The sequence below is a fragment of the Oncorhynchus mykiss genome, chromosome 10 (assembly GCF_013265735.2).
Source record: "Oncorhynchus mykiss isolate Arlee chromosome 10, USDA_OmykA_1.1, whole genome shotgun sequence".
Taxonomy (NCBI): domain Eukaryota; kingdom Metazoa; phylum Chordata; class Actinopteri; order Salmoniformes; family Salmonidae; genus Oncorhynchus; species Oncorhynchus mykiss.
The window spans coordinates 2,333,179-2,356,444 of NC_048574.1; the positions used below are offsets into that span (position 1 = coordinate 2,333,179).

Here is a 23,266-nt window from a genome sequence, read left to right on the forward strand (position 1 = left end):
GGAGAGACAGAAAGGCCATGATAGCTGGGGGAAAGACAGAAAGGCCATGATAGCTGGGGGAGAGACAGAAAGGCCATGATAGTTGGGGTAAAGACAGAAGGGCCATGATAGCTGGGGGAGAGACAGAAAGGCCATGATAGCTGTGGGAGAGACAGAAAGGCCATGATAGCTGGGGGAGAGACAGAAAGGTCATGATAGCTGGGGGAGATACATAAAGGCCATGATAGCTGAGGGAGGGACAGAAAGGCGATAAGGCCATGATAGCTGGGGGAGAGACAGAAAGGCCATGATAGCTGGGGGAGAGACAGAAAGGCCATGATAGCTGGATGAGAGACAGAAAGAACATGATAGCTGGGGGAGAAACAGAAAGGCCATGATAGCTGGGGGAGAGACAGAAAGGCCATGATAGCTGGGGGAGAGACAGAAAGGCCATGATAGCTGGGGGAGAGACAGAAAGGCCATGATAGCTGGGGGAGAGACAGAAAGGCCATGATAGCTGGGGGAAAGACAGAAAGGCCATGATAGCTGGGGGAGAGACAGAAAGGCCATGATAGTTGGGGTAAAGACAGAAAGGCCATGATAGCTGGGGGAGAGACAGAAAGGCCATGATAGCTGGGGGAGAGACAGAAAGGCCATGATAGCTGGAGGAGAGACAGAAAGGCCATGATAGCTGGAGGAGAGCGAAAAGAAATGCCATGATAGCTGGAGGAGAGACAGAAAGGCCATAAGGCCATGATAGCTGGGGAGAGACAGAAAGGCCATGATAGCTGAGGGAGAGACAGAAAGGCCATGATACCTGAGGGAGAGACAGAAAGGCCATGATAGCTGAGGGAGAGACAGAAAGGCCATGATAGCTGAGGGAGAGACAGAAAGGCCATGATAGCTGGGGGAGAGACAGAAAGGCCATGATAGCTGTGGGAGAGACAGAAAGGCCATGATAGCTGGGGGAGAGACAGAAAGGTCATGATAGCTGGGGGAGATACATAAAGGCCATGATAGCTGAGGGAGGGACAGAAAGGCGATAAGGCCATGATAGCTGGGGGAGAGACAGAAAGGCCATGATAGCTGGGGGAGAGACAGAAAGGCCATGATAGCTGGATGAGAGACAGAAAGAACATGATAGCTGGGGGAGAAACAGAAAGGCCATGATAGCTGGGGGAGAGACAGAAAGGCCATGATAACTGGGGGAGAGACAGAAATGCCATGATAGCTGGGGGAGAGACAGAAAGGCCATGATAGCTGGGGGAGAGACAGAAAGGCCATGATAGCTGGGGGAGAGACAGAAAGGCCATGATAGCTGGGGGAGAGACAGAAAGGCCATGATAGCTGGGGGAAAGACAGAAAGGCCATGATAGCTGGGGGAGAGACAGAAAGGCCATGATAGTTGGGGTAAAGACAGAAAGGCCATGATAGCTGGGGGAGAGACAGAAAGGACATGATAGCTGGGGGAGAGACAGAAAGGCCATGATAGCTGGGGGAGAGACAGAAAGGCCATGATAGCTGTGGGAGAGACAGAAAGGCCATGATAGCTGGGGGAGAGACAGAAAGGTCATGATAGCTGGGGGAGATACATAAAGGCCATGATAGCTGAGGGAGGGACAGAAAGGCGATAAGGCCATGATAGCTGGGGGAGAGACAGAAAGGCCATGATAGCTGGGGGAGAGACAGAAAGGCCATGATAGCTGGATGAGAGACAGAAAGAACATGATAGCTGGGGGAGAAACAGAAAGGCCATGATAGCTGGGGGAGAGACAGAAAGGCCATGATAGCTGGGGGAGAGACAGAAAGGCCATGATAGCTGGGGGAGAGACAGAAAGGCCATGATAGCTGGGGGAGAGACAGAAAGGCCATGATAGCTGGGGGAAAGACAGAAAGGCCATGATAGCTGGGGGAGAGACAGAAAGGCCATGATAGTTGGGGTAAAGACAGAAAGGCCATGATAGCTGGGGGAGAGACAGAAAGGCCATGATAGCTGGGGGAGAGACAGAAAGGCCATGATAGCTGGAGGAGAGACAGAAAGGCCATGATAGCTGGAGGAGAGCGAAAAGAAATGCCATGATAGCTGGAGGAGAGACAGAAAGGCCATAAGGCCATGATAGCTGGGGAGAGACAGAAAGGCCATGATAGCTGAGGGAGAGACAGAAAGGCCATGATACCTGAGGGAGAGACAGAAAGGCCATGATAGCTGAGGGAGAGACAGAAAGGCCATGATAGCTGAGGGAGAGACAAAAAGGCCATGATAGCTGGGGGAGAGACAGAAAGGCCATGATAGCTGAGGGAGAGACAGGAAGGCCATGATAGCTGGGGAGAGACAGAAAGGCCATGATAGCTGGGGAGAGACAGAAAGGCCATGATAGCTGGGGGAGAGACAGAAAGGCCATGATAGCTGGGGGAGAGACAGAAAGGCCATGATAGCTGGGGGAGAGACAGAAGGCAATGATAGCTGGGGAGAGACAGAAAGGCCATGATAGATGAGGAGAGACAGGAAGGCCATAAGGCCATGATGGCTGGGGGAGAGACATAAAGGCCATGATAGCTGGGAGAGAGACATAAAGGCCATGAAAGCTGGGGAGAGACAGAAAGGCCATGATTGCTGGAGGAGAGACAGAAAGGCCATGATAGCTAGGGGAGTGACAGAAAGGCAATAAGGCCATGATTGCTGGAGGGGAGACAGAAAGGCCATAAGGCCATGATAGCTGGAGGAGAGACAGAAAGGCCATAAGGCCATGATAGCTGGGGAGAGACAGAAAGGCCTTAAGGCCATGAAAGCTGGGGGAGAGACAGAAAGTCCATAAGGCCATGATAGCTGGGGAGAGACAGAATGGCCATGATAGCTGGGGGAGAGACAGAAAGGCCATGATAGCTGGGGGAGAGACAGAAAGGCCATGATAGCTGGGGGAGAGACAGAATGGCCATGATAGCTGTGGGAGAGACAGAAAGGCCACAAGAGCTGGGGGAGAGACAGAAAGGCCATGGGAGCTGGGGGAGAGACAGAAAGGCCATTATAGCTGGGGGAGAGACAGAAATTGCCATGATAGCTGGGGGAGAGACAGAAAGGCGATAAGGCCATGATAGCTGGGGGAGAGACAGAAAGGCCATGATAGCTTGGGGAGAGACAGAAAGGCCATGATAGCTGGGGCAGAGACAGAAAGGCCATGATAGCTGGGGGAGAGACAGAAAGGCCATGATAGCTGGGGGAGAGACAGAAAGGCCATGATAGCTGAGGGAGGGACAGAAAGGCGATAAGGCCATGATAGCTGGGGGAGAGACAGAAAGGCCATGATAGCTGGGGGAGAGACATAAAGACCATGATAGCTGAGGGAGGGACAGAAAGGCGATAAGGCCATGATAGCTGGGGGAGAGACAGAAAGGCCATGATAGCTGGATGAGAGACAAAAAGGCCATGATAGCTGGATGAGAGACAGAAAGGCCATGATAGCTGGGGGAGAGAAAGAAAGGCCATGATAGTTGGGGGAAAGACAGAAAGGCCATGATAGCTGGGGGAGAGACAGAAAGGCCATGATAGCTGGGGGAGAGACAGAAAGGCCATGATAGCTGGAGGAGAGACGGAAAGGCCATAAGGCCATGATAGCTGGGGGAGAGACAGAAAGGCCATGATAGCTGGAGGAGAGACAGGCAGGCCATGATAGCTGAGGGAGGGACAGAAAGGCGATAAGGCCATGATAGCTGGGGGAGAGACAGAAAGGCCATGATAGCTGGGGGAGAGACAGAAAGGCCATGATAGCTGGATGAGAGACAGAAAGAACATGATAGCTGGGGGAGAAACAGAAAGGCCATGATAGCTGGGGGAGAGACAGAAAGGCCATGATAACTGGGGGAGAGACAGAAAGGCCATGATAGCTGGGGGAGAGACAGAAAGGCCATGATAGCTGGGGGAGAGACAGAAAGGCCATGATAGCTGGGGGAGAGACAGAAAGGCCATGATAGCTGGGGGAAAGACAGAAAGGCCATGATAGCTGGGGGAGAGACAGAAAGGCCATGATAGTTGGGGTAAAGACAGAAAGGCCATGATAGCTGGGGGAGAGACAGAAAGGCCATGATAGCTGGGGGAGAGACAGAAAGGCCATGATAGCTGGAGGAGAGACAGAAAGGCCATGATAGCTGGAGGAGAGCGAAAAGAAATGCCATGATAGCTGGAGGAGAGACAGAAAGGCCATAAGGCCATGATAGCTGGGGAGAGACAGAAAGGCCATGATAGCTGAGGGAGAGACAGAAAGGCCATGATACCTGAGGGAGAGACAGAAAGGCCATGATAGCTGAGGGAGAGACAGAAAGGCCATGATAGCTGAGGGAGAGACAGAAAGGCCATGATAGCTGGGGGAGAGACAGAAAGGCCATGATAGCTGAGGGAGAGACAGGAAGGCCATGATAGCTGGGGAGAGACAGAAAGGCCATGATAGCTGGGGAGAGACAGAAAGGCCATGATAGCTGGGGGAGAGACAGAAAGGCCATGATAGCTGGGGGAGAGACAGAAAGGCCATGATAGCTGGGGGAGAGACAGAAGGCAATGATAGCTGGGGAGAGACAGAAAGGCCATTATAGATGAGGAGAGACAGGAAGGCCATAAGGCCATGATGGCTGGGGGAGAGACATAAAGGCCATGATAGCTGGGAGAGAGACATAAAGGCCATGAAAGCTGGGGAGAGACAGAAAGGCCATGATTGCTGGAGGAGAGACAGAAAGGCCATGATAGCTAGGGGAGTGACAGAAAGGCAATAAGGTCATGATTGCTGGAGGGGAGACAGAAAGGCCATAAGGCCATGATAGCTGGAGGAGAGACAGAAAGGCCATAAGGCCATGATAGCTGGGGAGAGACAGAAAGGCCTTAAGGCCATGAAAGCTGGGGGAGAGACAGAAAGTCCATAAGGCCATGATAGCTGGGGAGAGACAGAATGGCCATGATAGCTGGGGGAGAGACAGAAAGGCCATGATAGCTGGGGGAGAGACAGAAAGGCCATGATAGCTGGGGGAGAGACAGAATGGCCATGATAGCTGTGGGAGAGACAGAAAGGCCACAAGAGCTGGGGGAGAGACAGAAAGGCCATGGGAGCTGGGGGAGAGACAGAAAGGCCATTATAGCTGGGGGAGAGACAGAAATTGCCATGATAGCTGGGGGAGAGACAGAAAGGCGATAAGGCCATGATAGCTGGGGGAGAGACAGAAAGGCCATGATAGCTTGGGGAGAGACAGAAAGGCCATGATAGCTGGGGCAGAGACAGAAAGGCCATGATAGCTGGGGGAGAGACAGAAAGGCCATGATAGCTGGGGGAGAGACAGAAAGGCCATGATAGCTGAGGGAGGGACAGAAAGGCGATAAGGCCATGATAGCTGGGGGAGAGACAGAAAGGCCATGATAGCTGGGGGAGAGACATAAAGGCCATGATAGCTGAGAGAGGGACAGAAAGGCGATAAGGCCATGATAGCTGGGGGAGAGACAGAAAGGCCATGATAGCTGGATGAGAGACAAAAAGGCCATGATAGCTGGATGAGAGACAGAAAGGCCATGATAGCTGGGGGAGAGACAGAAAGGCCATGATAGTTGGGGGAAAGACAGAAAGGCCATGATAGCTGGGGGAGAGACAGAAAGGCCATGATAGCTGGGGGAGAGACAGAAAGGCCATGATAGCTGGAGGAGAGACGGAAAGGCCATAAGGCCATGATAGCTGGGGGAGAGACAGAAAGGCCATGATAGCTGGAGGAGAGACAGGCAGGCCATGATAGCTGGAGGAGAGAGAAAATAAATGCCATGATAGCTGGAGGAGAGACAGAAAGGCCATAAGGCCATGATAGCTGGGGAGAGACAGAAAGGCCATGATAGCTGAGGGAGAGACAGAAAGGCCATGATAGCTGAGGGAGAGACAGAAAGGCCATGATAGCTGAGGGAGAGACCGAAAGGCCATGATAGCTGAGGGAGAGACAGAAAGGCCATGATAGCTGAGGGAGAGACAGAAAGGCCATGATAGCTGAGGGAGAGACAGAAAGGCCATGATAGCTGGGGAGAGACAGAAAGGCCATGATAGCTGGGGAGAGAGAGAAAGGCCATGATAGCTGGGGGAGAGACAGAAAGGCCATGATAGCTGGGGGAGAGACAGAAAGGCCATGATAGCTGGGGGAGAGACAGAAGGCCATGATAGCTGGGGAGAGACAGAAAGGCCATGATAGATGAGGAGAGACAGGAATGCCATAAGGCCATGATAGCTGGGAGAGAGACATAAAGGCCATGAAAGCTGGGAAGAGACAGAAAGACCATGATTGCTAGAGGAGAGACAGGAAGGCCATGATAGCTGGGGGAGAGACAGAAAGGCCATGATAGCTGGGGGAGAGACAGAAAGGCCATGATAGCTGGGGGAGAGACAGAAAGGCCATGATAGCTGGGGGAGAGACAGAAAGGCCATGATAGCTGGGGGAGAGACAGAAAGGCCATAAGGCCATGATAGCTGGGGGAGAGACAGAAAGGCCATGATAGCTGTGGGAGAGACAGAAAGGCGATAAGGCCATGATAGCTGGGGGAGAGACAGAAAGGCCATGATAGCTGGGGGAGAGACAGAAAGGCCATAAGGCCATGATAGCTTTGGGAGAGACAGAAAGGCCAAAAGGCCATGATAGCTGGGGGAGAGACAGAAAGGCCATAAGGCCATGATAGCTGGGGGAGAGACAGAAAGGCCATAAGGCCATGATAGCTGGGGGAGAGATAGAAAGGCCATGATAGCTGTGGGAGAGACAGAAAGGCGATAAGGCCATGATAGCTGGGGGAGAGACAGAAAGGCCTTGAGAGCTGAGGGAGGGACAGAAAGGCCATGAGAGCTGGGGGAGAGACAGAAAGGCCATGACAGCTGGGGGAGAGACAGAAAAGCCATAAGGCCATGATAGCTGGGGGAGAGACAGAAAGGCTGTAAGGCCATGATAGCTGGGGGAGAGACAGAAAGGCCATAAGGCCATGATAGCTGGGGGAGAGACAGAAAGGCCATGATAGCTGGGGGAGAGACAGAAAGGCCATGATAGATGGGGGAGAGACAGAAAGGCCATGATAGCTGGGGGAGAGACAGAAAGGCCATGATAGCTGGGGGAGAGACAGAAAGGACATGATAGCTGGGGGAGAGACAGAAAGGCCATGATAGCTGGGGGAGAGACAGAAATGCCATGACAGCTGGGGGAGAGACAGAAAGTCCATGATAGCTGGGGGAGAGACAGAAAGGCCATAAGGCCATGATAGCTTTGGGAGAGACAGAAAGACCATAAGGCCATGATAGCTGGGGGAGAGACAGAAAGGCCATAAGGCCATGATAGCTGGGGGAGAGACAGAAAGGCCATAAGGCCATGATAGCTGGGGGAGAGACAGAAAGGCCATAAGGCCATGATAGCTGGGGGAGAGACAGAAAGGCCATGATAGCTGGGGGAGAGACAGAAAGGCCATGATAGCTGGGGGAGAGACAGAAAGGCCATAAGGCCATGATAGCTGGGGGAGAGACAGAAAGGCCATGATAGCTGTGGGAGAGACAGAAAGGCGATAAGGCCATGATAGCTGGGGGAGAGACAGAAAGGCCATGATAGCTGGGGGAGAGACAGAAAGTCCATGATAGCTGGGGGAGAGACAGAAAGGCCATGATAGCTGGGGGAGAGACAAAAAGGCCATAAGGCCATGATAGCTTTGGGAGAGACAGAAAGGCCAAAAGGCCATGATAGCTGGGGGAGAGACAGAAAGGCCATAAGGCCATGATAGCTGGGGGAGAGACAGAAAGGCCATAAGGCCATGATAGCTGGGGGAGAGACAGAAAGGCCATGATAGCTGTGGGAGAGACAGAAAGGCGATAAGGCCATGATAGCTGGGGGAGAGACAGAAAGGCCATGATAGCTGGGGGAGAGACAGAAAGGACATGATAGCTGGGGGAGAGACAGAAAGGCCATGATAGCTGGGGGAGAGACAGAAATGCCATGATAGCTGGGGGAGAGACAGAAAGGTCATGATAGCTGGGGGAGAGACAGAAAGGCCACGATAGCTGGAGGAGAGACAGAAAGGCCATGAAAGCTGGAGGAGAGACAGAAAGGCGATAAGGCCATGATAGCTGGGGGAGAGACAGAAAGGCCATGATAGCTGGGGGAGAGACAGAAAGGACATGATAGCTGGGGGAGAGACAGAAAGGCCATGATAGCTGGGGGAGAGACAGAAAGGCCATGACAGCTGGGGGAGAGACAGAAAGTCCATGATAGCTGGGGGAGAGACAGAAAGGCCATAAGGCCATGATAGCTTTGGGAGAGACAGAAAGGCCATATGGCCATGATAGCTGGGGGAGAGACAGAAAGGCCATAAGGCCATGATAGCTGGGGGAGAGACAGAAAGGCCATAAGGCCATGATAGCTGGGGGAGAGACAGAAAGGCCATAAGGCCATGATAGCTGGGGGAGAGACAGAAAGGCCATGATAGCTGGGGTAGAGACAGAAAGGCCATGATAGCTGGGGGAGAGACAGAAAGGACATGATAGCTGGGGGAGAGACAGAAAGGCCATAAGGCCATGATAGCTGGGGGAGAGACAGAAAGGCCATGATAGCTGTGGGAGAGACAGAAAGGCGATAAGGCCATGATAGCTGGGGGAGAGACAGAAAGGCCATGATAGCTGGGGGAGAGACAGAAAGTCCATGATAGCTGGGGGAGAGACAGAAAGGCCATAAGGCCATGATAGCTTTGGGAGAGACAGAAAGGCCAAAATGCCATGATAGCTGGGGGAGAGACAGAAAGGACATGATAGCTGGGGGAGAGACAGAAAGGCCATGATAGCTGGGGGAGAGACAGAAAGGCCATGACAGCTGGGGGAGAGACAGAAAGTCCATGATAGCTGGGGGAGAGACAGAAAGGCCATAAGGCCATGATAGCTTTGGGAGAGACAGAAAGGCCATATGGCCATGATAGCTGGGGGAGAGACATGAAGGCCATAAGGCCATGATAGCTGGGGGAGAGACAGAAAGGCCATAAGGCCATGATAGCTGGGGGAGAGACAGAAAGGCCATAAGGCCATGATAGCTGGGGGAGAGACAGAAAGGCCATGATAGCTGGGGTAGAGACAGAAAGGCCATGATAGCTGGGGGAGAGACAGAAAGGCCATGATAGCTGGGGGAGAGACAGAAAGGCCATAAGGCCATGATAGCTGGGGGAGAGACAGAAAGGCCATGATAGCTGTGGGAGAGACAGAAAGGCGATAAGGCCATGATAGCTGGGGGAGAGACAGAAAGGCCATGATAGCTGGGGGAGAGACAGAAAGTCCATGATAGCTGGGGGAGAGACAGAAAGGCCATAAGGCCATGATAGCTTTGGGAGAGACAGAAAGGCCAAAAGGCCATGATAGCTGGGGGAGAGACAGAAAGGCCATAAGGCCATGATAGCTGGGGGAGAGACAGAAAGGCCATAAGGCCATGATAACTGGGGGAGAGACAGAAAGGCCATGATAGCTGTGGGAGAGACAGAAAGCCGATAAGGCCATGATAGCTGGGGGAGAGACAGAAAGGCCTTGAGAGCTGAGGGAGGGACAGAAAGGCCATGAGAGCTGGGGGAGAGACAGAAAGGCCATGATAGCTGGGGGAGAGACAGAAAGGCCATGATAGCTGAGGGAGAGACAGAAAGACCATGACAGCTGGGGGAGAGACAGAAAGGCCATGATAGCTGGGGGAGAGACAGAAAGGCCATGATAGCTGGGGGAGAGACAGAAAGGCCATGATAGCTGGGGGAGAGACAGAAAGGCCATGATAGCTGGGGGAGAGACAGAAAGCCGATAAGGCCATGATAGCTGGGGGAGAGACAGAAAGGCCTTGAGAGCTGAGGGAGGGACAGAAAGGCCATGAGAGCTGGGGGAGAGACAGAAAGGCCATGATAGCTGGGGGAGAGACAGAAAGGCCATGATAGCTGAGGGAGAGACAGAAAGACCATGACAGCTGGGGGAGAGACAGAAAGGCCATGATAGCTGGGGGAGAGACAGAAAGGCCATGATAGATGGGGGAGAGACAGAAAGGACATGATAGCTGGGAGAGAGACAGAAAGGCCATGATAGCTGGGGGAGAGACAGAAAGGCCGTAAGGCCATGATAGCTGGGGGAGAGACAGAAAGGCCATAAGGCCATGATAGCTGGGGGAGAGACAGAAAGGCCATGATAGCTGGGGGAGAGACAGAAAGGCCATGATAGCTGGGGGAGAGACAGAAAGGCCATGATAGCTGGGGGAGAGACAGAAAGGCCATGATAGCTGGGGGAGAGACAGAAAGGACATGATAGCTGGGAGAGAGACAGAAAGGCCATGATAGCTGGGGGAGAGACAGAAAGGCCATGATAGCTGGGGGAGAGACAGAAAGGCCATGATAGCTGGGGGAGAGACAGAAAGGCCATGATAGCTGGGGGAGAGACAGAAAGTCCATGATAGCTTTGGGAGAGACAGAAAGGCCATAAGGCCATGATAGCTGGGGGAGAGACAGAAAGGCCAAAAGGCCATGATAGCTGGGGGAGAGACAGAAAGGCCATAAGGCCATGATAGCTGGGGGAGAGACAGAAAGGCCATGATAGCTGGGGGAGAGACAGAAAGGCCATGATAGCTGGGGGAGAGACAGAAAGGTCATGATAGCTGGGGGAGAGACAGAAAGGCCATGAGGCATTGATAGCTGGGGGAGAGACAGAAAGGCGATAAGGCCATGATAGCTGGGGGAGAGACAGAAAGGCCATGATAGCTGGGGGAGAGACAGAAAGGACATGATAGCTGGGGGAGAGACAGAAAGTCCATGATAGCTGGGGGAGAGACAGAAAGGCCATGACAGCTGGGGGAGAGACAGAAAGTCCATGATAGCTGGGGGAGAGACAGAAAGGCCATAAGGCCATGATAGCTTTGGGAGAGACAGAAAGGCCATAAGGCCATGATAGCTGGGGGAGAGACAGAAAGGCCATAAGGCCATGATAGCTGGGGGAGAGACAGAAAGGCCATAAGGCCATGATAGCTGGGGGAGAGACAGAAAGGCCATGAGGCCATGATAGCTGGGGGAGAGACAGAAAGGCCATGATAGCTGGGGTAGAGACAGAAAGGCCATGATAGCTGGGGGAGAGACAGAAAGGCCATGATAGCTGGGGGAGAGACAGAAAGGCCATAAGGCCATGATAGCTGGGGGAGAGACAGAAAGGCCATGATAGCTGTGGGAGAGACAGAAAGGCGATAAGGCCATGATAGCTGGGGGAGAGACAGAAAGGCCATGATAGCTGGGGGAGAGACAGAAAGTCCATGATAGCTGGGGGAGAGACAGAAAGGCCATAAGGCCATGATAGCTTTGGGAGAGACAGAAAGGCCAAAAGGCCATGATAGCTGGGGGAGAGACAGAAAGGCCATAAGGCCATGATAGCTGGGGGAGAGACAGAAAGGCCATAAGGCCATGATAGCTGGGGGAGAGACAGAAAGGCCATGATAGCTGTGGGAGAGACAGAAAGCCGATAAGGCCATGATAGCTGGGGGAGAGACAGAAAGGCCTTGAGAGCTGAGGGAGGGACAGAAAGGCCATGAGAGCTGGGGGAGAGACAGAAAGGCCATGATAGCTGGGGGAGAGACAGAAAGGCCATGATAGCTGAGGGAGAGACAGAAAGACCATGACAGCTGGGGGAGAGACAGAAAAGTCATAAGGCCATAATAGCTGGGGGTGAGACAGAAAGGCCGTAAGGCCATGATAGCTGGGGGAGAGACAGAAAGGCCATAAGGCCATGATAGCTGGGGGAGAGACAGAAAGGCCATGATAGCTGGGGGAGAGACAGAAAGGCCATGATAGCTGGGGGAGAGACAGAAAGGCCATGATAGCTGGGGGAGAGACAGAAAGGACATGATAGCTGGGAGAGAGACAGAAAGGCCATGATAGCTGGGGGAGAGACAGAAAGGCCATGATAGCTGGGGGAGAGACAGAAAGGCCATGATAGCTGGGGGAGAGACAGAAAGGCCATGATAGCTGGGGGAGAGACAGAAAGTCCATGATAGCTTTGGGAGAGACAGAAAGGCCATAAGGCCATGATAGCTGGGGGAGAGACAGAAAGGCCATAAGGCCATGATAGCTGGGGGAGAGACAGAAAGGCCATAAGGCCATGATAGCTGGGGGAGAGACAGAAAGGCCATGATAGCTGGGGGAGAGACAGAAAGGCCATGATAGCTGGGGGAAAGACAGAAAGGCCATGATAGCTGGGGGAGAGACAGAAAGGCCATGAGGCATTGATAGCTGGGGGAGAGACAGAAAGGCCATAAGTCCCCTCTATCTCAATCTACACTAACCCCTCTATATCCTCTGTCTACACTAACTCCTCTATCTCCGCTATCTCCTCTGTCTACACTAACCCCTCTATCTCCTCTGTCTACACTAACCCCTCTATCTACACTAACCCCTCTATCTCCTCTATCTCCTGTGTCTACACTAACCCCTCTTTCTCCTCTATCTCTGTCTACACAGCCCCTCTATCTCCGCTATCCCCCTGTCAACACTAACCCCTCTATCTCCGCTATCTCCTCTGTCAACACTAACCCCTCTATCTCCTCTGTCTACACTAACCCCTCCATCTCCTCTATCTCCTCTGTCAACACTAACCCCTCTATCTCCTCTGTCTACACTAACCCCTATGTCTCCTCTGTCTACACTAACCCCTCTATCTCCTCTGTCTACACTAACCCCTCTATCTCCTCCGTCTACACTAACCCCTCTATCTCCTCCATCTCCTCTATTTCCTCTGTCTACACTAACCCCTCTATCTCCTCTATCTACACTAACCCCTCTATCTCCTTTGTCTACACTAACCCCTTTATCTCCTCTGTCTACACTAACCCCTCTATCTCCTCTATCTACACTAACCCCTCTATCTCCTCTGTCTACACTAACCCCTCTATCTCCTCTATCTACACTAACCCCTCTATCTCCTCTGTCTACACTAACCCCTCTATCTCCTCTGTCTACACTAACCCCTCTATCTCCTCTGTCTACACTAACCCCTCTATCTCCTCTGTCTACACTAACCCCTTTATCTCCTCTGTCTACACTAACCCCTCTATCTCCTCTATCTACACTAACCCCGCTATCTCCTCTGTCTACACTTACCCCTCTATCTCCTCTATCTACACTAACCCCTCTATCTCCTCTGTCTACACTAACCCCTCTATCTCCTCTGTCTACACTTACCCCTCTATCTCTAACTCCTCCCCCTAATATCTCCTGCCTCTCCCTACTCTCTACTCTCTCTCTTCTCCCTACTCTCTCTCCTCTCCCTACTCTATCTCCTCCCCCTACAATCTCTCCTCCCCCTACAATCTCTCCTCCCCCTACTCTCTCTCCTCTCCCTACTCTCTCTACTCTCTCCTTTCACTACGCTCTCTGCTCTCCCTCCACTCTTTTCAGTCGTATGCTTGATAATAGTTGTCAGATAAGTAAATATCACTGGCCCGAGACTTCTGAAAGAGTGACAACAATACTACAAACTGATGATGTGTGGTTCAAACACAGAACAGCTTGGCCACATCATCCACAGAGCTGGGGTCCAATCTGACTGTAGGTCCTCAGGTGACTAACTGGGTCACAGCACTCTGAACACCAGGTTGATTTATTATTATGTATTTATTAACTTTAACCTCTCTCTTCGAGGAGATGACAGCTAGGTAATCACAGCTAGGTAAACAACGACACCATGCAGCTGCTCGCTCTACCACTGTCTTCCCACCTCTAACTCTTGTAATTTAACCCCTGACGCTGCTTACCAGACATGACTCCAGCAGCCATGGTGGACATGATGGGTGTCTTCCCTAACCTCTAACCTCTAACCCCTGACGCTGCTTACCAGACATGACCCCAGTGGCCATGGTGGACATGATGGGTGTCTTCCCTAACCTCTAACCTCTAACCCCTAACCCCTGACGCTGCTTACCAGACATGACTCCAGCAGCCATGGTGGACATGATGGGTGTCTTCCCTAACCTCTAACCTCTAACCCCTAACCCCTGACGCTGCTTACCAGACATGACCCCAGTGGCCATGGTGGACATGATGGGTGTCTTCCCTAACCTCTAACCTCTAACCCCTAACCCCTGACGCTGCTTACCAGACATGACTCCAGCAGCCATGGTGGACATGATGGGTGTCTTCCCTAACCTCTAACCTCTAACCCCTAACCCCTGACGCTGCTTACCAGACATGACCCCAGTGGCCATGGTGGACATGATGGGTGTCTTCCCTAACCTCTAACCTCTAACCCCTAACCCCTGACGCTGCTTACCAGACATGACTCCAGCAGCCATGGTGGACATGATGGGTGTCTTCCCTAACCTCTAACCTCTAACCCCTAACCCCTGACGCTGCTTACCAGACATGACTCCAGCAGCCATGGTGGACATGATGGGTGTCTTCCCTAACCTCTAACCTCTAACCCCTAACCCCTGACGCTGCTTACCAGACATGACTCCAGTGGCCATGGTGGACATGATGGGTGTCTTCCCTAACCTCTAACTCTAGTAATTTAACCCCTGACGCTGCTTACCAGACATGACTCCAGCAGCCATGGTGGACATGATGGGTGTCTTCCTCTCACTGATGCGGGCCAAGAAGGAGAAGAGGAGGCCGTCGCGAGACATGGCAAATATTATACGAGGGAGAGGGAACATCGAGCCCAGGAGACTGGGGGGAGGAAGGGAGGGAGAGGAAAGGGATGAGGAGAGAGGGAACATAAACCCCAGGAGACTGGGGGGAGGAAGGAAGTGAGGGGAGAGGGTTGAGGAGAGAGGGAACATAAAGCCCAGGAGACTGGGGGGAGGAAGGGAGGGAGAGGAAAGGGATGAGAAAGGGATATTTTGGTAGAATAGTAGGTATGAGGGGTGAGGGTAAAGTGGGGGAACAGGGGAGGAGAATTTGGTAGAGAAGAGGAAGAAGGGTTGAGGGGAGAGAGATTTGATAGAGGAGAGGGAAGAGTTGAGGGGAGGAGGAAGGGTTGTGGGAAGGAGGAAGGGTTGATGGGAGAGAGACTTGATAGAGGAGAGGAGGAAGGGTTGAGGGGGGTAGGAAGAGTTGCGGGAAGGAGGAAGTGTTGAGGGAAGGAGGAAGAGTTGAGGGGAGGAGGAAGGGTTGAGGGGCGGAGGAAGGGTTGAGGGGAGGAGGAAGGGATGAGGGGAGGAGGAAGGGATGAGGGGGGAGGAAGGGTTGTGGAGAGGAGGAAGGGTTGAGGGGCAACTTGATAGAGGAGAGGAGGAAGGGTTGAGGGGTGGATGAAGGGTTGAGAGAAGAGATTTGATAGAGGGGAGGAGGAAGGGTTGAGGGGGGAGGAAGGGTTGAGAGAAGAGAGACTTGATAGAGGAGAGGAGGAAGGCTTGAGGGGTGGAGGAAGGGTTGAGAGAAGAGAAACTTGATAGAGGAGAGGAGGAAGGCTTGAGGGGTGGAGGAGGGGTTGAGGGAGGAGGAAGGGCTGAGGGGAGGAGGAAGGGTTGAGGGGAGAGAGACTTGATAGAGGAGAGGAGGAAGGGTTGTGGGAAGGAGGAAGGGTTAAGAGGAGAGAGACTTGATAAAGGAGAGGAGGAGGGGTTGAGGGGAGGAGGAAGGGTTGAGGGGAGGAGGAAGGGTTGTGTGAAGGAGGAAGAGTTGTGGGAAGGAGGAAGAGTTGAGGGGAGTAGGAAGAGTTGAGGGGAGGTGGAAGGGTTGAGGGGAGGAGGAAGAGTTGAGGGGAGGGGAGGAGGAAGGGTTGAGGGGGGAGGAAGGGTTGAGAGAAGAGAGACTTGATACAGGAGAGGAGGAAGGGTTGAGGGGTGGAGGAAGGGTTGAGAGAAGAGAGACTTGATAGAGGAGAGGAGGAAGGGTTGAGGGGTGGAGGAGGGGTTGAGGGAGGAGGAAGGGCTGAGGGGAGGAGGAAGGGTTGAGGGGAGAGAGACTTGATAGAGGAGAGGAGGAAGGGTTGTGGGAAGGAGGAAGGGTTGAGGGGAGAGAGACTTGATAGAGGAGAGGAGGAGGGGTTGAGGGGAGGAGGAAGGGTTGAGGGGAGAGACTTGATAGAGGAGAGGAGGAGGGGTTGAGGGGAGGAGTAAGGGTTGAGGGGTGGAGGAAGGGTTGAGGGGCGAGGAAGAGTTGTGGGAAGGAGGAAGAGTTGAGGGGAGTAGGAAGAGTTGAGGGGAGGAGGAAGGGTTGAGGGGAGGAGGAAGAGTTGAGGGGAGGGGAGGAGGAAGGGTTGAGGGAAGGAGGAAGAGTTGAGGGGAGAGAGACTTGATAGAGGAGAGGAGGAAGGGTTGAGGGGGGAGGAAGAGTAGTGGGAAGGAGGAAGGGTTGAGGGGAGAGAGACTTGATAGAGGAGAGGAAGAAGGGTTGAGGGGAGGAAGAGTTGAGGGGAGGAAGAGTTGAGGGGGGGAGGAAGGGTTGAGGGGGAGGAAGATTTGAGAGGAGAGAGACTTGATAAAGGGTTGAGGGGTGGAGGAAGGGTTGATGGGCGGAGGAAGTGTTGAGAGGAAAGACTTGATAGAGGAGAGAAGGAAGGGTTGAGGGGAGGAGGAAGGGTTGAGGGCAAGACTTGATAGGGGAGAGGAGGAAGGGTTGAGGGGTGGAGGAAGGGTTGAGGGAAGAGATTTCATAGAGGGGAGGGGGAAGGGTTGAGGGGGGAGGGGGGAGGAAGGGTTGAGAGAAGAGAGACTTGATACAGGAGAGGAGGAAGTGTTGAGGGGAGGAGGAAGGGTTGAGAGAAGAAAGACTTGAAAGAGGAGAGGAGGAAGGGTTGAGGGGCGGAGGAAGGAATGAGGAAGGAGAAAGGGCTGAGGGGAGGAGGAAGGGTTGAGGGGAGAGACTTGATAGAGGAGAGGAGGAAGGGTTGTGGGAAGGAGGAAGGGTTGATGGGAGAGAGACTTGATAGAGGGGAGGAGGAAGGCTTGAGGGGGGAGGAAGGGTTGAGAGAAGAGAGACTTGATAGAGGAGAGGAGGAAGGGATGAGGGGGGAGATTTGATAGAGGGGAGGAGGAAGGGTTGAGAGGGAGATATTCGCTAGGAGAGAGGGTGAAGTGACAGTCAAGGGAGGAGGAGTGTGACGGCTTAATAGAGGGTCAAACTAGTATAGAGCAAGAAGAGACAAGGAGTCAAACTACAAAATCCACCCTGTAAAGTAGGTGTAATGTAGCTCTCAGGAATGTAGTTCCCTGTAATGTAGCTCCATGTAACATAGCTCCCTGTAATGTAGCTAGCTCCCTGTAATGTAGCTGTAATGTAGGTCCATGTAATGTAGCTGTAATGTATCTCCCTGTAACGTAGCTCCCTGTAATGTTGCTGTAATGTAGCTCCCTATAATGTAGCTCCCAGGAATGTAGCTCCATGTAACGTAGCTCCCTGTAATGTATCTCCCTGTAATGTAGCTGTAATGTTGCTCCCTGTAATTTAGCTGTAATGTAGCTCCCTTACCAGACCTGACCCTTCCACCATTAACCTCTTGAGTCTAGAGTGGGTGCCAGTCTGTTTCAGCATATCATGATCTTGGCTTCCGTTATTGATGTCCCTCTGTCTGGGTACCACCTTGTTGTTAGCGATAACCATGTTGCAAGCGATAACCATGTTGTTAGCGACAATCATGTTGTTAGTGATAACCATGTTGTTAGCGATAACCATGTTGCTAGCGATAACCATGTTGTTAGCGATAACCATGTTGTTAGTGATAACCATGTTGTCAGTGACAACCTTGCTGTTAGCGACAACCTTGTTGTTAGCGACAACCATGTTGTTAGCGACAACCTTGTTGTTAGCGACAACCATGTTGTTAGCGATAACCATGTCGTTAGCGATAACCATGTTGTTAGCGATAACCATGCCGTTAGCTATAACCATGTTGTTAGTAATAACCAGGCTGTTAGCGATAACCTTGCTGTTAGCGATAACCAGGTTGTTAGCGATAACCTTGTTGTTAGCGATAACCATGTCGTTAGCGATAACCTTGCTGTTAGCGATAACCAGGTTGTTAGCGATAACCTTGTTGTTAGCGATAACCATGTCGTTAGCGATAACCTTGTTGTTAGTGATAACCGTGTTGTTAGCTATAACCTTGTTGCTATCGATAACCTTGTTGTTAGCGATAACCTTGCTAGCGATAACCTTGCCGTTAGCGATAACCTTGTTGTTAGCGATAACTGCGCTAGCGATAACCGCGCTAGCGACAACCTTGCCGTTAGAGATAACCTTGCAGTTAGAGATAACCTTGTTGTTAGCGATAACCTTGTCGCTAGCGATAACCATGTCGTTAGCGATAACCTTGTTGCCAGCGATAACCATGGAGTTAGCGATAGCCTTGTAGCTAGCGATAACCATGTTGTTAGCGATAACCATGTTGTTAGTGATAACCATGGTGTTAGTGATAACCATGCCGTTAGTGATAACCATGTCATTAGTGATAAGCATGTTGTTAGTGGTTAGCATGTTGTTAGCGATAACCATGTGTTAGTGATAACCTTGTTGTTAGCGATAACCTTGTTGTTAGTCATAACCATGTTGTTAGTGATAACCATGTTGTTTGGGACAACCTTGTTGTTAGCGATAACCATGGTGTTAGCTACAACCATGTTGTTAGTGATAACCTTGTTTCTGACGATAACCATGGTGTTAGCGATAACCCTGTTGTTAGCGATAACCTTGTCGCTAGTGATAACCATGTTGTTAATGATAACCATGTTGTTAGTGATAACCATGGTGTTATTGATAACCATGTTGTTAGTGATAACCATGTTCTTAGCGATAACCATGATGTTAGTGATTACCATGTTGTTAGCTAATCTGTGTCGTTAGTGATAAGCATGTTGTTAGTTATAAGCATGTTGTTAGTGATAACCATGTTGTTAGTGATAACCATGTTGTTAGTTATAAGCATGTTGTTAGTGATAACCATGTTGTTAGTGATAACCATGGTGTTATTGATAACCATGTTGTTAGTGATAACCATGTTCTTAGCGATAACCATGATGTTAGTGATTACCATGTTGTTAGCTAATCTGTGCCGTTAGTGATAAGCATGTTGTTAGTTATAAGCATGTTAGTGATAACATGATGTTAGTGATAACCATGTTGTTAGTGATAACCATGTTGTTAGTGATAACCATGGTGTTAGTGATAACCATGGTTTTAGTGATAACCATGTTAGTGATAACCATGTTGTTAGTTATAAGCATGTTGTTAGTGATAACCATGTTGTTAGCTATACCGTGTCGTTAGTGATAACCATGTTGTTAGTTATAAGCATGTTGTTAGTGATAACCATGTTGTTAGTTATAAGCATGTTGTTAGTGATAACCATGTTGTTAGTGATAACCATAGTGTTAGTGATAACCATGGTTTTAGTGATAACCATGTTAGTGATAACCATGTTGTTAGTTATAAGCATGTTGTTAGTGATAACCATGTTGTTAGCTATACCGTGTCGTTAGTGATAACCATGTTGTTAGTTATAAGCATGTTGTTAGTGATAACCATGTTGTTAGTGATAACCATGTTATCGATAACCATGCTGTTAGAGATAACATGTTGTTAGAGATAACCATGTTGTTAGTGATAACATGTTGTTAGAGATAACCATGTTGTTAGAGATAACCATGTTGTTAGAGATAACCATGTTGTTAGAGATAACCATGTTGTTAGAGATAACATGTTGTTAGAGATAACCATGTTGTTAGTGATAACATGTTGTTAGAGATAACCATGTTGTTAGAGATAACATGTTGTTAGAGATAACCATGTTGTTAGAGATAACATGTTGTTATCGATAACCATGTTGTTAGAGATAACCATGTTGTTAGAGATAACATGTTGTTAGAGATAACCATGTTGTTAGTGATAACCATGGTTTTAGTGATAACCATGTTGTTAGTGATAACATGTTGTTAGAGATAACCATGTTGTTAGAGATAACATGTTGTTATCGATAACCATGCTGTTAGTGATAACCATGTTGTTATCGATAACCATGTTGTTAGAGATAACATGTTGTTAGAGATAACCATTTTGTTAGTGATAACATGTTGTTAGAGATAACCATGTTGTTAGTGATAACATGTTGTTAGAGATAACCATGTTGTTAGAGATAACCATGTTGTTAGAAATAACCATGCTGTTAGTGATAACATGTTGTTAGCGATAACCTTGTTGTTAGTGATAACCATGTTGTTAGTGATAACCATGTTGTACCATGGTATTTTGGTGAGAGGGCTGATCTCTGCCATAAAGCCAGAGGTGAGGGTGGGGATTAGGGGTGTTTTGGTGCTATGATCTCTGCTATGTTCTTGAACAGCAGAACATAATTCGCCATGGCCCTGATCACACGAGGCATAGGGAACATAGCACACCAACAGGCTGCACACACACAGACACATACAGGCACAAGATGGACGATCACACAGACGCATGCATGCACACACACACACACATGCACAAACAGACACACACACACACACAGATGGACAGCCGGACACATACAGACAGAATACAGGCAATGCCACGCAGGCCAGTCACGTTGGGAGTTAATCACAGAGCAGCTAACACATTCAATTGATTCCAAATAGTAGATAAATGAACATGTTTCATAATTGTTTTAGGCTTATGTTCTTTTGGAAGGTTGGAGTAGATTTTTTTTATGTTGAAGGTCCATGGATGGAGTTTTGGAAAGACAGTATCATTTGAACATTTTGGTTTGATTGGACTTTTATTTCCAAAGGGGTGTGATTTTCCCGCACTTACGACGTATGAGCAGGGTGCTGAGATTTGACTGAAGGCTGGGGCATCCGATCACAGGACTGAAAGTGTTAGCAGGCGGGGGTTACGATAGTGATGAAGGGTGTTAGTGAGAGCAATAACCATTTAAAATAGTTCATATTCCTTCATGCATAAACACAGAGTTAGAGGCTCAATCCCAAATGACATCGTACTCCCTATATTGCACACTTCTTTAGACAAGACCCCTATGGACCCTAGTGCAATGTAGTGCACTATAAAGCCCTATGGACCCTAGTGTAATGTAGTGCACTATAACGCCCTATGGACCCTGGTGTAATGTGGTGCACTATAAAGCACTACGGAGCCCTATGGACCCTATAAAGCCCTATGGACCCTGGTGTAATGTAGTGCACTATAATGAGAATAGGATGCCGTGTGGGACAAACCCATAATCACGAAACAGGCAATTCAGACAGAGAGATCAAGGTTGAAATAAAACACATTTCATATTGGAATATCAGGAGACGCTAATCATTTAGACATCTTATCACAGACACGGAATGGAACTACACCCTCAGGGGAAAAAGGTGCCCTCTAGAACCTAAAAGGGTTATTCGACTGTCCCCATAGAGGAACCCTTTGAAGAACACTTGTTGGTTCCAGGTAGAACCTTTTTGGGTTTAAGTAGAGCTGTTTTGGCTTCAATGTAGAATCCTTTTTACACAGCATTTTACATGGTACCCAAAATGGTTCTTCCTGGAACCAACAAGGGTTTTCTTACGGGGACAGCCGGAGAACCCTTTTGAAATACTTTTTTTCCCTAACGTCTGGGAATCAAATTAGAAGTCTACAAATGAATACAACTCAATGCCTTTAGAACCGCGAACGGGCTGAATAGTAATACATTTCATTTCTGTTTTTCAATAATTTAACATTTTTAATAGTTGAAATAGGAAGTAAGAGTGTATAGGTTTGTCATACTTAACCAATAAGGCCGAGGGGGTGTGGTATGTGGCCAATATACCAAGGCTAAGGGCTGTTCTTAAGCACGACGCAATGTGGAGTGCCTGGACAGAGCCCTTAGCAGTGGTATATTGGCAATATATCACAACCCCCCGAGAGCCTTACTGCTACTATAAACTGGTTATCAACTGAATTAGAGCAGGAAAACTACATGTTTTGTCATACCCGTGGTATACGGTCTGATATACAGTATATCCTGCCTGTTTGGCCCTATCCGGGGGTGTCATCAGACAGGGCCACAGTGTCTCCCAACCCCTCCTGTCTCAGCCTCCAGTACTTGTGCTGCAATAGTTTGTGTCATGGGGGCTAGGGTCAGTTTGTTATATCTGGAGTACTTCTCCTGTCCTATCCGGTGTCCTGTGTGAATTTAAGTATGCTCTCTCTAATTCTCTCTCTCTCTCTTGGAGGACCTGAGCCCTAGGACCATGCCTCAGGACTACCTGGCATGATGACTCCTTGCTGTCCCCAGTCCACCTGGCCGTGCAGCTGCTCCAGTTTTAACTGTTCTGCCTGTGATTATTATTATTTGACCATGCTGGTCATTTATGAACATTTGAACATCTTGGCCATGTTCTGTTATAATCTCCACCCGGCACAGCCAGAAGAGACTGTCCACCCCACATAGCCTGGTTCCTCTCTAGGTTTCTTCCTAGGTTTTGGCCTTTCTAGGGAGTTTTTCCTAGCCACCGTGCTTCTACACCTGCATTGCTTGCTGTTTGGGGTTTTAGGCTGGGTTTCTGTACAGCACTTTGTGACATCAGCTGATGTAAGAAGGGCTTTATAAATACATTTGATTGATTGATTTCATATACCACGTCTGTTAGCCAATCAGCATTCAGGGCTCGAACCACCCAGTTTATAATGAACATGATATACCTGTTAGATTTATGGGACAATATGACAGATCTCTCTACTGATATTAATAGACAGCTGGGGAATCAAATACCCCCATGGTTAAATATATACTCACTAAGAGACACACACACGCACACACCTGGTGGTGTGAGCTAAACTCACTGATCACATCAGCAGGGTGTGTGTGTGTACATACAGGTTAGTTTGTCTAGGTGAGGCTAGGTGTGTGTGTTGAATCACCTTCTATACATAGATGTACAGTATGTGTACTAACCTGGTGGACAGAGCACACAGTGACCCTACAGCCACAGCGTAAGTGGCTCCCTCCCAGCCTACATATTTAAAGGCTGCGGGCAGAGGACTGTTGTTGTCTAGGAGGTAGTAGGGCATCATCATGGTGAGAGCAGCAGACACTCCGAAGTAGGCCACGAAGCAGATGAGGAGAGACGACACGATGCCTATGGGAATGGCCTTCTGAGGGTTCTTCACCTCCTCACCTGGGGGCAGAGGTCAGGAGTTAGAGGTCAGAGGTCAGATGTCAGGGGTTAGATGTCAAAGGTTCCTCAAGATCTACACAACCTATTTCAAAGAGAAAGAAAGTTAATGTTCTAAATGAATGAAGACGTCTTCGTTGCGTAGGTCTTCACACCCCAGAATTATAATTAATTATTGGTGGGAGCACCT

The 23,266-nt window shown here is 50.0% G+C and overlaps 1 protein-coding gene across 2 annotated transcripts in view; it reads right to left on the bottom strand.

The window, feature by feature from the left end:
* Positions 1-23,266, bottom strand: part of LOC110533230 (high affinity cationic amino acid transporter 1) — an 87,453-nt gene that overhangs the window by 24,635 nt on the left and 39,552 nt on the right. The window contains exons 7-8 of one of the 2 annotated variants that reach the window (XM_036989484.1): positions 22,857-23,079; positions 14,535-14,671 (exon numbers count right to left, since the gene is read on the bottom strand). In XM_036989484.1, coding sequence (XP_036845379.1) covers positions 14,535-14,671; positions 22,857-23,079 — 360 coding nt within the window. The remainder of the gene's footprint in view (positions 1-14,534; positions 14,672-22,856; positions 23,080-23,266) is intronic. The other variant, XM_036989485.1, reaches the window with a different exon arrangement.